Here is a 19,694-nt window from a genome sequence, read left to right on the forward strand (position 1 = left end):
TTTGAATGTAAATGATAATTTATTTGTCTTTTGATAACTTCCAATACTGTAATAGAGAAGATCTGACACCTGGTGCTGCTATTACAGTTCTGTTTCTTTATTCACCAGTTTTGGTGGTGGCAGACTACTTTGTTATGGAAGAACAGATGTTCTGGAAAGGTCTCTGTGCTACATTTAGAATTTTTCCCTGCATGGAGCCACAGACTTTTGAAATTCAGAATGTTCTCTAGAAGTTTTCTTATGGAGGGAAAAATATTCTTCTTTTTCCATTTTTTTGTGTTTTATTTGAACCTGTTAGTTCAAAGACTAAATCCTGTCTCTCTTAGGAGAAAACTTTATTTTTTTGTGAGCTCTCAAAAATTATCAAGAAAGTAAAAACAAGCTCTTAGGAGCATGCTGCCTTATCTTTGCCATTTATTGATGTTTGCTATCCTTATGTTAATAATTTCATGGGTGTTTTAAGGAATATCATTTCAGTGTCTGAGACAAATTAGTTTTCTGTGTCAGAGATGTTAGAGGCCTCCAATTTGGTAACTTTCAAGTGTGTAGCTCTAGCAGACCCCCAAAACCTGCCAGCAAAACTGGGGAAGAGCAGGATTGCATTCTGGCTTTGTAGATACTTAAAGGCTTGTGGGGCTAAAGTAAACAATATACTGCAGCAGAGAGAAAGGACTTCACACAACAAAGCCATGAGATTCATAGTGAAGACATTTTATTACACATAGCACATGGTTTATATAGGGTTAGAACTGCAGCTTATTGCCTAAAAAGTTACACACCACCACGCTAGAAACTTCAATTGGTTAAAACCCATAACTCACAAGTCCAATGTTTTGGAGAACTTATCCTAGATGTTTTCAAGAACCTCTCTGGTGTGCTGTGAGAAACCTGAGGAGCTCCCATGAGAAACCTCTCGGGAGTAGCTACTCCTCCAGGCAGCTGTGACTTCTTTATTCTTAGCTGCCTTCAATCTCACAGGGTCTTATATAGATCTGAATTGCTCACTTGTGATTTTACTGTACCAACACAGGGCATATTGGGGGGACAGAAAAACCAAGGGCTTTTTCTGTGCATTGTGGTGGATGGAAACAATTCTTGAAATACTTCTCAAGTGCAGAGAGGCAACAGCAGCAGCTGAAGGGGGAGGTTCTCATCTGCTGCATTGTCTGATTTCCTGAAGTGGCCAATAATGGATGCTCACATTAACTTTGACCTTTTTATGAGGGTCACAAGGACATGAAGGTTCAGGTAAAAGCTAAGTTTCTTCATATGTGCAAGTGTAACCTGTAAGTATTTAGCTGATACATTTCGAAGTTCCTCATTTTTCCCTAATGCAGGCAGGCTGGCTACTGACTTAAAGCAAGACCTTGAAGTAGTTCTCATCTTTAAGTGTTGTTATTCTCTGTTAACTCTTTCCTGTCCCTGTCAGGTGTCGTTCTGGACCTCACAAGTGCATTGAGTGTTACTCAGAAATCAAAGATTTCGCCAGCCACTTCCCTGCTTACGTCCACTGTAGTCTGTGCAGATACAACACAAGCTGTAGCAAAGCCTATGTGAATCACATGATGAGGTAAGAACTCAAAGTTTATACTGGCTTAGCAAATACTTCTTAAGTTCATGTAAGGTTGGCGAAGTGTTTGTTAGCTGAATTTTGAACTGGGTTGTCAGGCTGGCAGGAAAAAGGGTAAGGTTGGATTTTTTACTCTGTATTAAGGGCCTAAACCCCATGTTCTTGTTTTGCCTTAAAAATCCAGTGGTTCAGTAAGTGTTTTATCTTTGCCTCAGTTTCTGTGGGATCTTCCATAATCACTTCAGCCTGACTTAGTTAAAAATGAGTACTTATTGCATGTCCTCTGGGTTTCAGATTGAATGCCTCATCTGATTTTACAAGTGCTGAATGCAAGCAGAGCACAGCTATTGCTAGTGAAATCTGTGCTCAGATGTAAAGGATGTCTCAAACAGCTTACTCAAGTGGATGCTTTCTCTTGTATTACTTCTGGTCATCCCTAGAAATAACACCTCGTTCTGCAGGAGGTTTGTCACTGGCCGTGCAGAGCGTAGGGTATTAGTGATGACAGCTGTAAAAAAGCCTGTTAAGAAAACAAATGTGTTAGTTTTCAGAACAATAGAATTATATATGCAATGATTAGACACAGATCACATAGCACTGAAAGTAAAACAAAATTCTGAAAACCCACTTGTTAATCCTGTGCCCTGACCAAGCCAACTGTATTGTGGAAAAATACTGAGTGCAGCTGTGCTTCCAAATACATGTATGTATAGAATTCCTTGGCATTTGTGAATGCTGGAATTCTTGGATCTGTGACCTAAGTCATAATAATTTCAATGCTCATGTAAGTACAAGGCTGAAATAACTTATATTATATAGTTTACTTTTATGCATATTATCTATTGTTTGCATGCATTAAAAATAGTAACAATTAATGTGCTTAATTTGAATTGTACAAGAAAATGTGCACTTTAGAAGAGGAAAGAGGAATCCAAGGTAAAGTGTTCCTGTTGTTGCCACTGTTCTGGATGTTTGGTCAAATTCAGCCATGATGAAGTTGAGCCTTTCCTCTCCCAAACTTGTGTTTACATGAGACACATTGTTTTAAACTGGAGCTGACATTCACAAGCCTGTAAGCTTTAAGCAATTTCGTCTTTAGGAATAATGCAGGGCAGTAATTCAGCTTTTTATTTTCATGCCTTGTCATAATCACATTGCAGCACCATGGTGGGTGTAGGGGATATGTGGAGTAATGTACTCAAGAAAACCAGCTGAAGTGGTAACGTTGTCATATATTTAGTTCCCACAGTGCTCGTCCAAGTAAAAGATTTTGGATGTATAAGAAGCATTCAGAAGAGCTACGGTAAGTCAGCTTTTTTCAGTTACAGATCATTATGTTGCTTTCTGATGTTGAACTGGTAACTTGATTGAGATAGTAGCCTCTTGAATTTCTATGTTTCCACAATTTAGAAAGATCAGAGAAATACAACCATTAGCTCTTCCATGAGCAGTGTTCTGGTCAGTGACAAATACGTATTATTAGTCCACATTTATTAATTTATTTCTTAACTCTGAGTGGTTTTTAATAATATTTGTATTTCTTTATTTTTCAATTAATCATAATGGGAAGGGGATGAGGGGAAAAACCAACAACCATCTTAACAAAACCCATCAAAGTGGAGAAACTCATGCTTTACAGATAAATTTCTGTCTAAAGTCATGTTCTTTGTGCTACATCCAGCATGGAGATGCCCTGGTCATTGATGGGGATTTCCTGATACTAGTTGCAGTAGAAAAAGTAAGAATATGTTTTGTGAATCATCTCATCTGAAGTTGAATTGATTTCTTTTTATAGTCTGTCCAGTTACTGTAAGTTGAGAAAACTGTTTCCACAGCCATGTTGTATTTATACTTCCTTTTTATCTTCTCTTTTCTAGAGGTATGACTGTAGTGTGTCTTAACTGCAGTTTCCTGGCTGACGTTTCTGGCTTAGACAGCATGGCCACACATCTCAGTGAAAGCCACACTCACACCTGTCAAGTTATCATAGAGAAAAGTGAGTCCATGTAGTGCCTTTTTTATGTGGTGTATAAATCCTTTCATATGGATGTCTGTTACTGCAGTCCTGTTTTCAGTTGCATTATTGCTGTGTACTTGGTTTTGACAGTGAGTACTTTTGTATTTCCACATTTCTAAATAATTTTAATAAATCCTTTGTTTTTATTTTCAGTTTCTGTAGATATCCCAACTGCTGCACAAGTATCTGAGTAAGTTTTATTTTACTGCTTAATGTTTTTTGCTATTAATTTAGTGATAGATAGCCAAAGTTTGCTCTTTGAACTTGGGTTTCTTTGGAATTTCATAAATCTGACATGTATAGATGAACACAGATTCTTACTTTACTAGTGCTTTTTGCTCTTACCATGTCCACAATTACAAGAACGAAGAGAGGAAATTATTACCTGTTGCAGCCAAAATGAGAAACAGGTTTTTGTTCAGTTTGGAGAGGCGTAAATAATTCTGGTGTTGTTGGAACTTCTCAATCCTGACCTCTGAGTCTAGAGACAGTGAGACTTACTTCAGCTTACTTTGATACTAGCTTTATTAAATAAACATTTTATGTTCTTTATGTAATATTAATACAAATACCAAAAGAAATGTCCTTTACTGAAGTAGGACAAATTCAGCCTTAATGTTGTATAAATATTTAGAAATTATTTTCAAAATTATGTTCTTAACATGACAAAAGCATAGTGGTTTGTTTTAACTTTTTTTATTCTGACTTTCGAAGAGAAATTAGTATTAGTTCACCTGCAGTATTGTGGAGGTTGTATTGCAGGAGATTTCCTTAATTGAAGGCTCAGAGGTGTGTCAGTGAAATCAAACATTTGTGTTTACTTCAAACCCTTTCAGAACACAGAAACAAAAATGTTGATTACACTGCAAAGGAGGACATTTTAAAAGATGGAGGAAGAAGATTAGCCCTTGTTGAGTCAGTCTAGCCTATAGCAGGATTCTAAAAGATTAGTCTAAGAGATGGTCTCCTGCATGGCGAGAACTCTAAACAGAGCAAGTTCTTAGGCCTCTAAGCATAAATGAGCTTTCATTGAGTAGTGGAAATATCCCAGATAGATTATTTCATAACTCTTAAGTATTTCCTTTCTTAGTTTCTATACAGTGAAAAGTAAAAGGGAATCCTTTAACAGTTTAGCTTTCCATGAAACTCAAATAATGGCAAAACCAAGTGTGGAGCTATGACATCTGTGAAAACCCTGCCTTGGGGGTGGAATTAGGTGTTGGGAATTAATACTTGATGAAACATTTGTAAGGGAAGGTTATATATGTATTGAATGGTGGCTAAAGATGTACAGCTGTGACAGACTGTGAGTACTGCAAAAGGATCTTTGTCTTGAATGCATCACAGAAATACATGGAAATATTTAAGAATGTGGGATATACAGTATGTATTACTCAGAAATGGAGGGGTGAGCACTGAAAATATTTGAAATCAAGTCAAGAATATGTGCAGGTTTGTGTCTGCAAGCTGTTAGATTAGGACAGACACAGATAGCCATTATTTTTCAGAGCTCTGATGCTGACATAAGATTAGTTAGTGGTACTACATGAAGTGATGTGAAATCTGTGATGGTGCTTTTTGACACTGTCATGCTCATAGACTTCATTAATTTGACTAAGTCTTGTCCCTGTTCCATATACTAATTCTCTGATACTTTGGACAAGAATATATCATTGCTAAACCAAAGAGCATGAGACACCTGTGTGCCATTTTTTGAAATTTGTTATTTTCAGTACAGAGTACATACAGAAGTGTTCATCTTTTTGTGGGATGGTTCTTAACAGTACTCTGTAGTTTTCTTTGGAAGAAGAGGAACTTGCAGACATTCATAACTTTTGCTGTGTAGTTTCTCAGTGATCTGTCAATGTTTCTTCCCATTCTTTGACCTATAATTCAAAGAGGTGTGACTTGGTTATGGGGCTCTTCAGAATCCCTTCGTCATCGGAAACAATGACTCACAATTACGGTCTTGAACCCTTTTGGATCTTCTCTTGCTACTCTCAGATGGTATCTTTTGGTGTCTTTTATTGTATATCAGATTGTCTGTATGTGTTGAAAGACTCATCTTTATTGCTAATGACCAGACATGTTCCATGAGCTCTGTACACTGTTAAAGAGACTCTCTTTGGACCAGAATCCTGCCATTAGTAATACAGATAATCTAGCTGGAGATGTTCCAGCAGAAATTGCTTTTTAAAGTTTTGGATAGAATCACCTTGTTTATTTGGTGATCCACCTTGTGCTGAGGGAATAAGGCTTAATAACTATGCCAGTACTCTTCTAATGCTCAACTCTCTGCTTTGCGCAACCATTAACATATTTTTAAATGAACTGACAGAAGACATTTTTGTTGCAGGGGAGTTGAAAGTGAGCAGGTATCCTATACTGCCTTGGCTCACTGATACATCATTGTGGACCAGAAAATTGAACCCTGTCCAGCTTGGGATTATTTTGGTATGTAAGCCAACAAGGATCTGACCAGACCTTTTCCTTTTCCTTCATGCATTGAAGCTGTGATGTTCTCTTCTTGCATCTTTTGGACAATAGGTCTGGTCTTTTCTCCCAGTATTGTAGTCTGGCAAAGGCCCTTCTGTGATAATGTTCTCTGCTTTGCAGCATTGACTGGCAGCTTTTTGGGGCTGTCCTCCTTTGAAGAGACGCTTATCGGAAGTTTCAGTTGTGGTGCAGTGTTCCTTTGCTGCTCATTTGCAGTGTCTTTCCTGCTCCAGTCCATCAGTATCATCCCAAGCTGGAGTAGTGTGTAAACGGTGACGTATATGGGTTGACATCAAACCCTATTTAGTTCTGAACTTGATCCCACCTTCTAGAACTAAAGGGATTTGTCATTCTTTTTGGGTGTTCACTAAAACATACAAGTCCTGATCTATTTAATATTCAAGTAAGTTGTGTTTTTGTCTGCCAGTGACTTTGTGGTGTATAGTGGCAAAATATGCTTTGAATGACTTCTGTGGCGTGTGACTACATAAACTGGATCCTGGCCAAAGGAATTTATTAGCTGCCTTGCTCTCCAGTAGCTTCTTTTGGTCTTAAATACTGTGGGAGGAAGAAAGCATGTAATGGAAACGTTTATTGAGCCTTGATTCTGAGGGTGGAGCAGCTACAGTTCCCGTTCATTCTCACCTCGTTCTTTTGGTATCATCTCTCATCTTCAAGGATGCTCTACTCAAGCTGCTGAGACATCTGCTTTTGATTTCACTGCTTCTGACTTCATCTTCAATTCTAGATTGTCTGTGGCAAGTTTATCCATCAACAGGTTGTCTGGACATGTGATGAGCTTTCCTTTTGCCATGGTGAACATCTAATGTTCCTCCAAACTCAACCTCCTGCTTGCAGTGGACATGTCTTGGTTGGATCTCTCATTTACTGGCCTCCAAGCAACCTAATAGATTAAGCTAATCTTGCTCTGAGATCAGTCAGCATTATAACATCCTACTTATAAGACATTATTTTTGGTGAATGCAAACTGTTCCTGATTTGCAGCAGTTTCTTTTTCTACATTATCCAGTTTTCTGAGAGTAATTAATTTTTACCAGTATTTTTGTCCTCTTCACTTCAGTATTCAAGCAGTCACAGTTTTGGTGACAGTGCCAGAACTGCAGCCACTGTGGTATTGCTGATAATAGGAAGGGTCCTGTCATCCATTGTCTCTTACACATATTTTGTGATGGAGCATCTGCATGTTTACTCAGTACTCTAAAGTCTCATTCCTTTTGCTCCTTTTTTTCCTTCTGACAGAAGCTCTGTTCCATCTTGAATGCTGCTGTTCACCCTCAAGCATCACTTGCCTACTACAGGTTTTTCTTTCAGGACTTATTTCTGTTTTGACACAGCAGCATTCAAAAAAAGCATAATGGGTTTGTGTTTTCATTGTGAACATGCTGTTGCATTTCAGAGGAAGTTGAGTCTGTGATATTTCGCCTTCAGGTTTCCAGGAACAACAAAAATGGAATGGGGTTGAAGGTTTTTGTGGCTTTCAGAAAAATTCTGTAAGAATTTCCCAGAAATTACACTTAGATAGACACTTGGATTTGAAGCTGTGAATGATATGTCTTTTGAATGCTCGTTTGGAATATTATCCTTTGGTTCTTTTGCAGCTTTGGTACAGAAATTTAAGTTTCAGACTTGCATTTAAAAAACACTTGCAAGCTACAGATTTGACAGCTTTGTGGAAGTAGTTCATGTAGAGTCAATTGGCATTGTGGCACCCTGTTTCCATTTGTGTGAGGATCTCAGGAAAGTTCCTCATATGGGAAACAACATAAACCCCCTCCTACACCACACAAGTAAACCTGCCTGACTTAGTATAAAATCTCTCTTTTGGTCCCAATGACTTAGATGAATAATGCAGCATCCTGGACCGCATCTGCAGGGGCAGAGTGTGAACATGTGTGGTATGACCAGTTTAGCTCAGGGTCAAACAATTAAGATGTCATTTGTGTGTACCTTAACCTGTCTCACTTTTGTTATTTTTAGGATGTTGAGGGTCACTGGTTGATTAGTCAGTTATGTCTTACCTTTTTTCGAAAGCCTTTTCCCCAAAGTAAATGTTTGTTTCTGTTATTCTTTTAAACGGAACTGGAGCTTTGTGAGCAGTAACACTTCACTGCTTGTGATACTAAAAGCAGGTTGTGTCCTGTCTGCATTGCTAACCCCTTTTTACAGGTGAGAAACTGGAGACAGTATCAAGTCACATTCATGTCACCATCTTTCCATTCTCCTTCAGCTGTTAACAGTGCAGAACACCATAGCACAGAAGCAGCAGCTTTGTCTCTAACTGTGCGTTCCCCTGTACCTTTCCAGGAAATGCCTGTACAGTCAGATATTTGGGGAAGAATTGTGCTTCATGAATCATAAGCTCTTCTTAAGAGTTACAGCTTGCAAAATAGGGAATTTTTGTTAAAAAGTGAGGTTCATTAAAAAAAAGCCAACACCCAAAAACCCCAAACCCATTGATGTTTCCATTCTTTGGGTTGTAAATAGATTTTTATTTATAATGCTGGGTATCATTCAGGTGAGTTGCTGGAGGGTACCTTGAGCCACTTAAACAACAAAGTTGTTTTCCAGAAGTTCTGCAAGCTGCTGTCATCCCAGGAAAGGTTCTGAGGTGGATAAAAAGGGGATGGTTGGCAAAAGGTTCCAGCTGAGTTTGTGCTGCTGACCCAACAAAGCTGTGGTAGTAAGAAAACATGAGAGGTGATGGGAAGACAGTTGCTCATGATTTAAGCTCTGTGTGTGTGCAAATATATACAATTTTATTATGTAAGTAACTGGGCAAGGAATGAGGCTGTGAATTACTTAAATGAGAATACTTCTCTCTGTGCTTGAACTGCGTTTCAGAGTCAAGCTTTCGTCACTGACTCCAGATCAGTTCCAGTAGATCTCGGCGACTCTTCATCTATCAAAGTTTCAGATCAAACTGAATTTAGACTTCAGGTGTTTAAATTAATGTTCTTACTTACCTGGCTTTTATTATGAGTCTCCCTGGTTTTATGGCTAATTCATTCCACTGAGTGTCTCAATAAAGCTGAAATTTTGTGCTCAGCCACTAAATTTTGGCAGCATTTTTAAAGAGATTGACAATTAAAGGACATTTTTTCATTGTTCTTCACTCAAAGTTTATTTTCATGTAGAATGAAGTATCTTTGGAGAGATCTAGAATAGTTTCAGAATTGCTCAAAGTTGTTGGACCAGCATGTTGTACTTACTGGAGATGTAAAAATCTGTTTTATTTTCATAATGTTTTTTGGAAGCACTGTAGCTTCACAGATGTGAGAAAGTACATTGCCCTTGTTGATGTTTGAGAACTATGGGATTTGAGATTTCTTATATCATAAAGTGTTGGGAACATCACAAGCTGATGATTTTCTATGGTTTAGTGGCCATTCATGGAACATCTGCCAGTTACAAATTAGGAGGAGCTGCTTTCTGAAACCTGTTCTAAACAGAATTAAGGTTAAGAATAGACATGGGAACCCAAAGTAAACCATATTAACACAGATGTGGTTATCACAAAATGTTGTAAACTCCACTTGTTTCCAGAACAGTATAAATTAGCCAGTTTGAATCTATTCTATAAACTGTAAAACATGAACACAGAAACTCATCAGAATTTGATAATGTAAAATATTGTTTATAAGGGATTTAAGATAATCTAAAGATCCAATTCACACCCATTTGGTGGCAAAACTTATATTTATTCAGACAAGAACAACAGTCTGTTTTGTCCTTGCAAATACAATATCTGGTCTATTTGTGTCTAAATTTTTTGGCTCTTTCAAGAGTGTCTGTTTTTTGACAAATTGCTGTTTCCAACATATTTAAGTTCTTGCGTAGAAATCATTAAAGCAGTGAAGCTAAGCTAAGTATTTGGTGTTGCATCATGTCCTGCTCATGATTAAATACTTCAGAGTATTTAAAGTCCCTGACCCAAAAACGCGTTCTCATTTGATTTACCCTGGTAATTTCTCTTACTGTTAATTAGAAGAGCATTATTGTAGAAATGTTACTTTAAAACAATCCCTTTTTTGCAGTTATTTTTGCCATCTATTGTTGCAAATTAAGATCTAATAATTACAGTAGTTATAAATTATTTATGCTACAGTTCAAGCTGCTGGTTAGCTGCCAGAACATCAGTGTGAAAAGGTGTTCATGGTGTGCTCAAACTGCTGGAATGCTTTAAAAGGTCTGGGTTGTTCAGCACTGCTGTCTTGGATGTAGGAAGGTACATGCAGTTGATACAGCACACAGTTTTCATAAAATTTAAGTGGTAAAGCTGCTTTCTGTGTCAAGTATTTTGTACCCTGTAGATGACCATTAAGACTTGCTGAGGCTGTGAATAATTTAATTTATGATTAATAACATTATTTAAATATAACAGAGGCAGCACCATACTTCAGCAGATTGAATTTGCTTTTAATGCAGCATCAACAAAGAAGATACAGGCATAAGCAATTCTGAGGGGTTTGTTTGGTTTTTCTTTTTTTTTGTAAGAAACCTTTGAAAGGTTAGATTTTATTAGAACTGATGACTTAACAAGGTTTTTTAGGAGACGTACTTGCTGCCTCTGTGATAACATTTTCTTAGAGAAAGCAAGAAAATCAATTTTAACGATGTTGTGATAAGCTGGTTAATTAATGTAGTTTTAAAAGTCAATAAATTTAAATAATTTATAGCTCATCTAATGTATGTACTGTGCCTGTAGAGGTATTTTGCAGGAAGTGTCTCCTCCAAACAGTAGTTGGAGGTCAACTGTGATGTTTTACAGCTGTCCTAAGGTAAACTACACCTGTGTTCTGGATGTTTAGGCTATGGCAGACAAGTAAAAGAAAACTGAGTTTGCATCAGGGGATGCTTTTGTCAGGTAGCTTTATGCACTGAATTTAGCATTTCACATCTTAAAAACTTCAATCATGTTTTAAGACCTTCATGGTGAGGAGATCATTCCTCAGGCAGAGTTGCAGGAGGTGTTGGAATAAGAGTAATACTCACCATGCTCCTTCCTGGTTTATATGAGGCAAAATAACTGGAACAGCTTACATGAAACAAATTTGTCTTATTTCTGTACACCAAATAAAACATTTTAAATTCTGAAATGAAGTACATTTAAGCTCAGAATAACTATCAACTTTAAAAATTGGTATTGGATTACGAAATTGCTTTATAACTGTACATCTCTTAGTCCTTATCTCTGTTTCAACCCTACAGCATTTTAAAACATGAAATCTTAATTCATTATCCACCAGGTTAAAGGCTGAAATCTGCATTAGACAGAAAGAAGCTAAGTTGGAGGTAATGTCTTTCTTTTCTCCACACACAGTCTGACAGTATCTCTGAACCTCATAACTAGTGTGAAGAACCAGCACAATTCTTTTTGAACTGTACATGCACTGCTGGGTCTTGGTGTTCAGAAGATCTGCAGAGAGTGAGAATGCAGGTTTGTGTTTCACTGCAGAGAGCTCTGGCAGGGTGGGGGCACAGCTGGAATGTCTCTGCCATGCCAGAGATCTCCACTTGCTCTCAATCCATTCGCATTGTTGCCTCCAGACTCCAAGGAAGGAACTATTTGCTTTCCTTATGTGTCTTCATATTCTGGGAACTTGGAAATCCACAAAATACAACTTGAGATCTGGATTAATACTGTCTCTGAACTGTAATGTTTTTAGACTTTTTTTTATTTGTCCTTTAAAGAGGATAACCTTTGGAAATGTCTCTTCAGGCCCGAATTGTTTTTTTTCCTAGGTATGTGTGTACAGATTTTCCCCTTCTTTCTGCCTGTCAGAAAATTAAATGATCTCATGGTACATATTCTTAGATTTTTTAAAAATACCACCTTTAGATTCTGATTTATACATTCTTTTTTTTCTGTAAGAAGTTGTCTTTCTGTTGCCCCTCAGAAAGGGCAGTCTTGTTACAGAAATCCCAGGTGGTGGGGCAGTGGGAGAAGCCCTCAGACCTGGTAAACATTTTCCTTGTGACAGTGGTTGACCCCTCTCCAAAATGCAAAGAGATTGGTGACTTTCTTTAACAGGAGCAATGGTAGAAATGAGAAGGCTGTTCATTTTCATTCAGAAGTGTTAGGAAAGATTCTCAAACATACCCAGTAACACCTTTTCCGGAGATGCCATTGACACTTCAGGTGCCTTTTCTCTTAGTTTTTTATCCTGTGTTGTCTTTCAGCATTATAGAAGATGTCAGATTTGCATTTTTTTCTCTACAAAATTATGTTCCATAATATTGGCTTTCATTTAAAAAATAAAACAAACTGCAATTTCCTCTTCCCAAACCTAATTAAGAATAAAATAAAAAAACCAACCCACACACCATAGCCCTTACAGTTGGAAGAAGTGGAGAACAGAGAGAAAAAGCTACTTTGCTGTTTGCTGGCTGAGCTTGCAGGGCATCTGAAGGAAGCCCTTTGGGAGCTGCTGGTCCTTCAGGGTGGTCTGGGCCATGTGGAACCTCTGGCTGTTTGTTCCCAGGTGCCATGGAATGCCTGTGACTTTGCTGCTGCCAGATACTTGACATCGTGGCTGTTTGTCAAAATGCACAGCAGGAGGTCACAGGACAGGCCCCCATGATGCTGGAGAACCAAAACCACAAGTGGATGGAACAGGTGGTTTAAAAACATAACATTTAAAATCCAAAGAGATAAGAAGTGTTGCTTTCCTGGCGGTTCCCAGGGGGAAACAGGAGAGCCAGGGCAGGGCAGAGAGGTAGGGACGGAGGGATGTTTGGAGGAGGAGGTGGTTGGAAAGTGTTTCTTAGCATGGTCGTAGGTGTTTGGGGTTTGTATGACAGAAAAATAATGAACTACAACAGACATTGCAAAGAGTATTTTAAAATGAATGAGCTTTGCTTTGCTGTACAATCTTAAAATCTTTGCTGTGTCATTGGGCCTCAGAAACAGAATAGAGCAGGTCAGGGAGGAGGAGGGAAATTGCTATGCTAAAAGTATGTAACATTGTTTACATAGTTTTAAATAAAAGGTTGTGATACAAATAATAATTTTAAATGTTAATCTTTATATATTGACCTCTCTTATTTTCAAACCAAAATTAACTTATAATTGTACTCAGGAAAAGTTAATCTCCTTAATTTTGTCCCTTTGGCACATAAAATTTTCTAAATATGAGTAAGGTTTTATGGGTAAGATACCCTGTAGTGTAGAAGATGCTTTTAAAAGACTGGTTGGCAGTTTTCATTCACATGCTTTTCTACTCTTCTAAAAATAGAAGGAAAAAATTAATTTGTTCATGATTTTGAGAATTAAAAGGCTTATTTCATTGGTTAAGTTTTAATAGAGACTCCAAAAGTTTTTTCTGTGACAAGCATTTTGTTAAGTCTTTCTTATAGTTCCACTTGATGTAATGGCATCTGTAGGGCTGTGTAATGCTTAAAAATGTATTAACTCGCTTTTCCTACACTTACATTATGGCAGTCTGGGGAAAGAAATGAAATATTACACACTTTTGGTGCGTATTTTCCATAGACTTAGACTTCATATTAATGCAGATTCTACAGCCTGAAGTGTATTATCCCAGTTAGGGATCTTTCACAATTGTTGTTGCAAACTTAACTTTTAAAAGCTTAGTCAAAACACAATTGTGGTTATTTGTTATCTAGGCATTTGTAGTGCCTTTAAAGAAAAAAATAGACAAACTGCTTTCAGAGTCTGTCTGCTTCATGGCTTTTTATTCTAGTCATATGCAGTGTGGGCCAATAGTTTGAAATTTTGTTTTTATTTAAAAGTTGCTTAATTCAGACTAAATGGCTCAGGCTTTAGAAGCTCTCTGTCTTTACCCTATGGATTAGTAAATGGTCACTGTAATTCTACTGTAATATGATGTACTACTTCCTCCTCATGTTTAAGTAGACAAAAGTAGTTTTAATATATAACTCTGTTCAGTGTTTTCTGATTGAAACTTTGACACTATGGGCTTTAAGACAGACATCTGGGGTATTGTAGCTTTAGCACTAGAGATTCTCAGTCCTCAAACACTGTTCTAGTATTAAACTACGGTTAATGTCAGCAAGTAATTAGTGCTACAGGAGCAGGTCAGGAGATGAAAGCTGAGTGCTGCATCTTCCCTGCAGTGTGTTTGGGAAGGGTTTTTTTAGCCCAGACTTGTGTTCCCTGGACAGGAGGCTCATGCTGTGTGTGTGTTCAGAGCTGTGTGGAACAGCCCTTGGTTTGGCCCCTGAGGACTCTGCTCTGTTAGGAGTGGGAGCACTTGTGATCAGAGCTTCCAGCTCATTTTCCTCAAAAAGAAATGTAGTTTGCATGCCCCAGCAGTGCTTTGTAAATCAAATAGTTTTGTGGGAACAGTCAAGGAATGTGTCTCAAAACCAAAACTGCAGTGTAGTTCTGCACCAAGCTGTGAATGCAGCTCTAAGACGAGTTTTGTTACCTGCAGAAATACTTTCCCACACTGAAGGAAGGGCTGTTTGCACACACTTTGTAACTCCTCTGGGTGAAGACGTGTAAATGTCACTTGTTTGTAGTGGGGTTTTTTTGCTGTAGATTTTCCCCCGAATTATTTTTAAAATCATAAGATAAAACAGCAGTATAAAATAATGCAGTACTCTAAATGAAGTGCAGCAAAAATACTTGAGGTAGTAGGACTTTAAAACAAATAATCAGAGCCTAGCTTTTGTCAACTTCACTTGGCACCCAAATCTTAAATTTTCTGTACAATGAGAAAGAAAACTAAATCTCTTTAATTTCTAAGCTTCTGTAACTTGAGCTGGGGATACATTTGTACCTGGTAGACTCAACTCTTGGCTTCAACATTGTTTTGTGCTGCTGTGTTTGTGTCACTCTGAATCCTGATGTCATAGGCACTGGCAGCCAGTTCATCCATGTGGCCCTTATTTGATGGCCTGGCCATGGTTCTTGTCATCTTTAGAACCTGGACTCATCATTAAACCAAAGACAGATTTTGCATTCTAACCATTCACTGTCAGCCCTTTCTGCGTAATTCAGTTTTTCACATCCTCACATATTCCAGTGTTTTTGATGTCTGAATTTCTAGTTTTCTTATGCTGTTACCAGGGTTTGCAAACAGGGTAGTAAAAATACTTTTCTTTCCTAATATTGGATAGAAGACTCTTCTTTTTCAGCTGCTGATGTACTAACAGGATGAACTCTTGAAATACTGTATTATTTTTCTTCTCATTGTGGCATTCTAGTGCCTCGCACTCTCTAGGGTTTGCTTATTCATCTGCACTTCTCAGCAGAGGTGAATTATTTCATTGCAGAATTGTTCTATCTAAAGGAACTTCATGTGCTTAGCAATACGAAAGATCACTGTTGTTTGTGGATAATTGTGACATGATTGTTGTGCAAAAGCTTTTTTAATTTTTTGTACTCTTTCATTCGTATAAGTGAGTCATAGGAAGGTATCTTCTTTTTTGCATGAGGAATGAGTATGTATATATGTTTTTCTATTTTCTCTCCCCACCACTTCTCCCTCCCTTTCTGTGTTTTGCCAAAAATGAGTGAGAGTAAGGGGCTGGGTTTGGATGAAGCTGGGATTTTGATTACTAGAAGATGGGGAAGGTGGTGATCAATTTGTTTTATATATTACAGACAGATTTTTCCTTTGAGGAGTTTCTTGATCTCAATCTTGTGTGTGCACACATATATATAATCCATCTGGGTCTTTCAGTGTGGAACACTAATCTTTGTGTGATAGGGAGGCATTAGTTGTCCCTTTATTTAAAACCTTTTTTTTGCCTTTTGCGTATCTGTGTTCAAAGCTTGCCACATAAAGCAAGTGCCACACTGTGCCCCTGAGCTCTGCAACTACATGTCACCCCCAAGCTGCTTGGTGAAAAACAGGAGCTAAAGATCATGTCTGTAGACACGTTTCATAAAGAGTCGACTGAATTTTCATATGACAACAATTCTAAATATTTAACTAGTATTTATGCAGCTCTGTATGGCTGAAGTGTTTGGAACAGATGAGGTAATTAGGAACAGTTATGGCAAGACTAGATATGTCAGTCACAGCTAGTGGGTGCTTCTGAGCACTGTGCTGGAACATAGTCCTGAGTTTTCCCTCAAAGAATGCCTTTTTTCCCAGAAGTTTGAAAAAGAACTTAGATAAATTGTTTGCTTGTTCAAGAATGTCCTAGCTGGTCCACTAAATGAAAATAACCCCTAACATTTCTGTTTGACAAAAGTAGCAAATATAGTTTGTAACTTGGTAATTTGGCCTATCTTTTGAGTTCATTCCTTACTATGAATGAAAAATCAGTGTAATAGGATGAAAATATTCTGATGAATCCCTCAGTGACCAGTAAGATTTCAGCACTGAAGGATGTCTCAACAGCCAGATAGGAAACACTCAATGCCTCCCTGAGTGTCACTCTGCAGGGCACAGACATGTATTGCTTTGTTTCCTGTGTTAGAAAAATAACTTGTTTTGGTTTTTCTTTCAGCAAACAAGAGCATGACTCTTCAGATGAAACAAAAGAATGCAGTAGAAATCAAACTAAAAAAGTTACATCCATTGACAAGAATGAAGACTCATCACTGTCAAATGCAGAAGATGTTCCTCCTTTTGAACTCCCTGGCAACAGCTCGAAGAATTCTTTGTGTGAGAAAAGGTCATGTTGTGATTCAGATGACAATAACAAACAGTCAGGAGATGAGAAACAAAAACATAATCGTGGTCAAAGTGAGTTGAAAATGTGCCAAAGCTCGGACAACATTCTCTTGGACCGTGGCTTGGATGACGCTGCCCTGTCAGCGCTGAGCGCGAGGGACCTGAAGCTGACGCTGGGCGAGGATGTCAGCGTTGAGCAGTTCTTCAGGAGGAGGGACGACCCTGAGTCCATTGGCTCGGACATCAGTGAGCAAGGCAGCATTCATCTGGAGCCCTTGACTCCATCAGAGGTGCTAGAGCATGAAGCTACTGAGATTCTTCAGAAAGGGAATGTCACGCCTTCATCGAAGAAGGCTGGACAGCTGGGTGAGCAAACAGATGAGACTTCTAAGGACAGCAATCCCAACAGAATGGAGACAACTGTACACAAGACAGATGAAAATGAAGCAAGCTGAAATTGTGTCAATTTTATTGTTACAAACTGTGGTAGGAACACCATGGACCATTCCTGATGAGTGTGCTTATGGATGCTAAATATAAAAAAAGTGGGGGGAGGGGGGAGAGGGAGGAGAGAAGGAGACACCAAAGGGGAGTTTTGCATATGGAGATAGCATGTATGTGTATGTATGAGCTAACTGAACTTACAGAAGGTAACACTCTCAAGTACACCTTCCTGTCTCTTGGATGTGATATATTATTAGATTGATATTTGAAGAGAGGTATAAATTCTAATTTTTTTATAGTTAACTAGCCCAGGATAAGGTGATTTGTTCGCCCAGAAAGTATTTTTTTAAATTCTTCAGTGTGAATATCATTAAACAGTAGACTTGAGTATGGACTTCCTTCTGATGAATTGGAGCACACTTGTAGTGACGGCTGTTGTTCTGCTGGTGACTTGGGTAAACATAAACCTTGGGACTTGGTGTCACATTCCTGTCTGTAAAAGCATGTAAACAGAATTATATGAATCTGTGCACCTCTGTACAGGTATAATCCTGCCAGGCTGTAAGCTTACCTTAATAAACTTTCAGTGAAAGTGGAATTATTACAATAAAAATATATATTTGTGGGGTTTTCACTGTGCAGGCTGTGCAGAAATACCGAACCTAATTGTATAAAGTAGGACATAATGTTGAAAGTACTGTAGCTTTTAGGTTTTTACCCTTGTTTTAATGACTTTTAGGTGTAGACCCATAGGAATGGTCTTTTAAGCCACACCAAAGTATGGTTTAATGTAAAAATGGTTTTAAGCAAGAATAAGGAAACCCCCAAACTGGAAACACCGCCTGGCGTATGTTCTGCCATTTTACAGCTGCTACTGGCTAACTTAAAAATAGGACACAAGGGCATATAAGGTAGAATTGTACAGTTCAGTTTCAGGACTTTTTGTACTTAAGTTATGTACAGAAAGATGGCTGCTGGGTTTGGGTTTTCTGAGTTATTTTTTGTTATTTTTTTCCTTTGGTTTTGGGTATTTTATTTTTTTTTGTCTTCTACTTAGCTAGATATAGGAATGCATATAATTAACTGTAGCTTGCTCCTAGGATTTCATTGTTCATATTAAACACTCAGAATGTGCTTTTGACTTAGTTTTGTTTCTAATGAATGTTAAATGTTTTGGACAGCTGTTAAAGCACTGCTGTAAATTATTACTTTTTGAGTAAACATTTGCAACAAAAAAGTGTCTTTGTGCATAACTTTATGCTCAGCTTGAAATTTCAGGCATAGTCTTCTCCCATTTTTTAAAAGGGTTTGGTGCCAGTTCCCCAAAAACTTTTAACTTCAATATTGTGAATTTGAGATGTTTGTTTGGGGATTTTTGTTTGGTTTTGTTTATTATAGAATTAAATGAGCAAGTGCCTATGGTTAAACGTATTTCTGTACCTGTGTGTTGTGATGTGATGTGCTGACCTTTCCAGACTGCACAGAAGAGTGGAACAGTTTACAGAGTCACAGCTCCTGGAGATCTGCCGCTTCAGGAACTTCAAATATCAAGATACATGAAAAAGCTGAGAGCAATAAGTTGCTTTGTTCTTTTGTTCTTCAAAGATCTTAGTGAAAGCATTAAGGAGCAGTTTGATTGCCCAGCGATGTCTTCATGCTTTTACACATGGAAGATTACTCAGTGTGGTGCTTTGTTTTACACAGCTCAGAGCACTTGAGCAGCCACAGAACTGGCTGTGTGTGTTACCGAGGGAGTTCCTCAGTGCAGCTGTGCCTAAACCCAGGGAAATCTCTGTGGTGCTTTGAATCTGATTGATGATCTTCCATGCAAATTACGTATTTTGAATAATGCTCTCACATGTGGTGTTGGGAAAGTTCAACTGGAACCAGTTGTACAATACTTGCTTGTTAATTCCTCATATTTTTCTTGTATTATGCAATTAAATTTTTAGGACATTTAATAATAAGAATTTGGAAGGACTTGGCCATGTGCTGCTGAGGAGTTGGAAAATAAAACTCAAATTTAAAAATCTGCATATTTGGGAGAAGTATATCCATATCATCTCAGTTACTTATTATGTCAGTTGTTTCAAACCATCTTGAAGATGCTTAAGCAAAAGGTCATGTTCAAACTGATGTCTGTTGGTCCTGAAGCAAGAGGTGAAAAAGAACTAGACAGGTCTAGCAAGAGCAGCATCAGCTCTAAGCAATGAAGGGTATCATGAGATCACTGGCTGGCATGTTATTATTGTGAATGAGAAAAACTAAAATTCCTCACTCTTCTGCCCATATGGAGTAACTGATTTCCTGGTTAAACTCTGTAGGAGACCTTGGAAGTACAAAGATCAATTTCTATTGTGTTATTTGGGAGGTTTCTCAAAGATGAGTTAAACTGATGCTTTTGGCTGGAGCCACTCTGGAGGACTGAGTTACACTGCATGCCTTTTGGGTTGTTTGAACATAACTGGACATGGTTCAGTTTGTTGTTTCTGGATCATTTAAAAGGTGGTTTTCCTATACAGCCACCAGGGGT

At 38.0% G+C, this 19,694-nt stretch overlaps 1 protein-coding gene across 5 annotated transcripts in view; it reads left to right on the top strand.

The window, feature by feature from the left end:
* Positions 1-19,107, top strand: part of ZNF280D (zinc finger protein 280D) — a 41,925-nt gene extending 22,818 nt beyond the window's left edge. For 4 of the 5 annotated variants that reach the window (XM_071568355.1, XM_071568357.1, XM_071568356.1 and 1 more), the window contains 5 exons: positions 1,430-1,570; positions 2,811-2,873; positions 3,448-3,566; positions 3,741-3,777; positions 16,551-19,107. In XM_071568355.1, the coding sequence (XP_071424456.1) occupies positions 1,430-1,570; positions 2,811-2,873; positions 3,448-3,566; positions 3,741-3,777; positions 16,551-17,172 (982 nt within the window). In that variant the 3' untranslated portion in view covers positions 17,173-19,107. Of the gene's footprint in view, positions 1-1,429; positions 1,571-2,810; positions 2,874-3,447; positions 3,567-3,740; positions 3,778-5,943; positions 6,042-16,550 lie in introns of all 5 variants that reach the window. The other variant, XR_011698936.1, reaches the window with a different exon arrangement.
* The last annotated feature ends 587 nt before the right edge of the window (positions 19,108-19,694 follow it).

Source organism: Pithys albifrons, chromosome 13, assembly GCF_047495875.1.
Source record: "Pithys albifrons albifrons isolate INPA30051 chromosome 13, PitAlb_v1, whole genome shotgun sequence".
NCBI lineage: Eukaryota > Metazoa > Chordata > Aves > Passeriformes > Thamnophilidae > Pithys > Pithys albifrons.